The sequence below is a fragment of the Trypanosoma conorhini genome (genome assembly GCF_003719485.1).
Source record: "Trypanosoma conorhini strain 025E chromosome Unknown Tco_14.4_contig_00434, whole genome shotgun sequence".
Taxonomy (NCBI): Eukaryota; Euglenozoa; class Kinetoplastea; order Trypanosomatida; family Trypanosomatidae; genus Trypanosoma; species Trypanosoma conorhini.
This window is the reverse complement of record NW_021704518.1, coordinates 1-2,663: the sequence shown is the minus strand read 5'-3', so window position 1 is coordinate 2,663 and position 2,663 is coordinate 1. Positions and strand designations below refer to the sequence as shown.

Here is a 2,663-nt window from a genome sequence, read left to right as displayed (position 1 = left end):
TGGTGTGTGTAAACCGCGCAGAGAGAGAGAAATAGAGAGTGGGAATAAAAAAAAAGGGAGGGGGGAAAGACAAACAGCGGGGAAGATGATTGGGCCAGTGCGCGCGACCAAGCGAAGGCGCCTTCGATCGACGTTTTCCTTCTGTTTTTTTTCCTTGCGTGCGTGCGTGCGGCACGCTTTTTATGTGCGTTTTGCCGCCGCTTCCACCCGGCCCTCCACGACCGCCAGCAACGCGTGCGTGAGGAGGTCCAGCGAGACCGCAAACTCGTCCTCCGGCACCGCAACCACGACAACGTAGTGGAACTTGTGGTTCGAGTTGTAAAAGGCGCGGCAGAGCCCGTGGGCCAGGGGCTCGCCGGCGACTGGCGTAAACGTGATCTCCGCCACGGCGCAGTCCAATCGGCTCGCCAGGGACTCACTGACACTACGCGTGGAGGCATCGGCTGCTGCGGCGGCGGCGGCCCGCCCGGCGGAGCGCGACACAACCTCCACGGAGTTGGACACGGACGCGTTAAATCGCTGCAGGAACAGGCTCAGAAGCTTCGCGCTGTCCGGCTCCTGCACCTTCCGCCTGTAGGCAAAGCAGTTGAGGGAAAAGCCATGAACCGTCGGCTGCCCCGCGCCGCGGCCGGCGGGCGGCGGCCTACACTGGATCGCGAGGCTGTTCTCGCCAACCCGCTCCGTCACCCACCAGTTCGACGGCACGCTGTACTGCACGTAGAAATCCAGGCGCTCGCAGAGGTCCCAACTGACGTCCGCGATCGTTGAGGCAACACCCGCGCGGGGTTTTCCCCACGCACCACTGCCACCACCGCCGCCGCCGCCGCCGGTGACGGCGGATGCAAACTTCATCCCTTTGCCCACGACGCCCGTAGCGCCGCCCGCCGCCGGCGCCGCCTCAGCTGCTGCGTCCTCGGGACGGGCGTTCCACCGCGCGAGTACCGCCTCACGCGACACCGCCCGGCGCTGAATGCTCCTCGCGGACGTCAGCCTCTGCAGCACATGCGCAGCGCGGTGAAACACGCGCATGAGCCCCCTCTCCCCTCTTCTCCCCTTCCTAAACCCCAACCCACCCCAAACGCTCCACGGACTTTCCCAAGAAGACCAACGAGAAGTAGAAGTAAGACACTCTGCCTCGGCGTGGGGAGAAGGGAAACACACAGGGGTGCAAAGACAAGAGCGCGGGACGGCGTCATGCCGCATCCACAGCACCGCAGCTGACGAGCCTTTGGCCGATCGTCCACCGACACCCCTCACCCGACAAGGTCCGGCGTCTGCCGTTGGAGAATCGTCTTCCAGCGCGAGCAGACAAGCCGCCTCGATTCGAAGAGGACGTACCTTACCATGTCCCTGCGCGTAAGAATGGGCGTGTTAACGATGGCGGGCTCCGCCTCCTTGAGAAAATCCTTCAAGGCATCTTTGGCCAGCAGCGTCGCCAGCGCATCCGGCGTCATCTCCTCCTTTTCAAAGGGGTCTGTTCCAATCTTCGACAGCACGGCGTTCAGGCGATTCTCACAGACGTGATCCAGCAGGAACTTGGAGGCCTCCAGCTGCACCGGATCATGTACGACGCTCTCCAGGTCCGGCAGCTGAACACCCGAGCGGTTAATGGAATCCCGCCGCACAGCCTCCATTTCGTCAACGCGAGGCCCTTGGCGTCTGTCCGTCGAGATCTCCTGAAAGGCGGTGCACTTAAACTTTATGATGGTCAAGCCTTTGGGGTCAAAGCCGGGCTTTCCCCGCTTCGCGTGCTTCACCACGAGCCCCTCTGCCCAATTGCCCTTCAGCGGGTAGTTGCCCATCCCAACAAGCGGGGGGATGGTGGTGACGAAGTGCTCCACGTCGAAGGCGGCCACCTTCGACATGGGCCCCCTAATGATGGCCCGCGCGTACAGTAGCCCGGGGATCTTCTGAAACAGCTCGGTTGCCTCATCAAACATGAGCGTGGCGTAGTCGGCATCCGCGGTCTCCTTGTATTTGATGTCAAACGCATAAAAATGAAGGTCCGGACTGTACTGCGGAAACGGGTCCGTCTGCACGGCACTAATTGTCCGGGGTTTACCAGCCACCATCACCGTCTTCCGCGACTTGGGCAAACTGGGGTGATCGTACTTCCCCCCAAACAACTCACCGTTTACGAGAACGGTGTGCAGCTTCTTCTGCAGTTTGTCACAGAGCATCTCACGCGTGGCGGCGACGTACTGCTGCAGCTGCGGTATCAAAATGTGATAGCCAAAGAAGTGCTCTGTGGGGGGCATAATCCCGCTCCTCTTCGCGTAGCGTATCATTTTCTCCCCTTCGATGGAGTAGATGCCAAAGTTGGCGCCGTGCACCTTCTCCGTGGCGATCCACTCGTCGTCAAACATGCCGCACGCCTTCAGTGCACTAATCCGTCGTTCGTTGGAGTTCTCAATCTCCGTGTACCGCTCGAAAAGGGCAGCCACATCGCCGGCAAGCCACGGCGGCGTCCTGCTGAAATACAGCCGCCCGCAGCGCTGCAGCATCGTTGCCGGACACAATTACTCCCTGGAAGGGAAAAGAAGGAGAAGGAAGAGGCACCACAGTCCAGCACTCGAGGCGCGAGTAAAAAAAGAGAAAGAAACAAACACACAAACAAGTAACAAACAGCGGTAGCAGCAGGCAAAGAGGACAACGTGCAAAAC

The 2,663-nt window shown here is 60.6% G+C and overlaps 2 protein-coding genes across 2 annotated transcripts, besides 1 other annotated feature; both read right to left on the bottom strand.

Moving 5' to 3' along the window:
• Positions 1-180: 180 nt before the first annotated feature.
• Positions 181-1,029, bottom strand: Tco025E_06440 (uncharacterized protein; the record flags this gene model as incomplete). Its single annotated transcript, XM_029373317.1, has 1 exon — positions 181-1,029. One exon carries the CDS (start codon positions 1,027-1,029, stop codon positions 181-183), a length of 849 nt encoding a protein of 282 aa, XP_029226607.1.
• A 224-nt stretch (positions 1,030-1,253) lies between these two features.
• On the bottom strand, positions 1,254-2,504 carry Tco025E_06439 (RNA editing ligase; the record flags this gene model as incomplete). Its single annotated transcript, XM_029373316.1, has 1 exon — positions 1,254-2,504. One exon carries the CDS (start codon positions 2,502-2,504, stop codon positions 1,254-1,256), a length of 1,251 nt encoding a protein of 416 aa, XP_029226606.1.
• An 83-nt stretch (positions 2,505-2,587) lies between these two features.
• Positions 2,588-2,627: a microsatellite.
• Between the last annotated feature and the right edge of the window lie 36 nt (positions 2,628-2,663).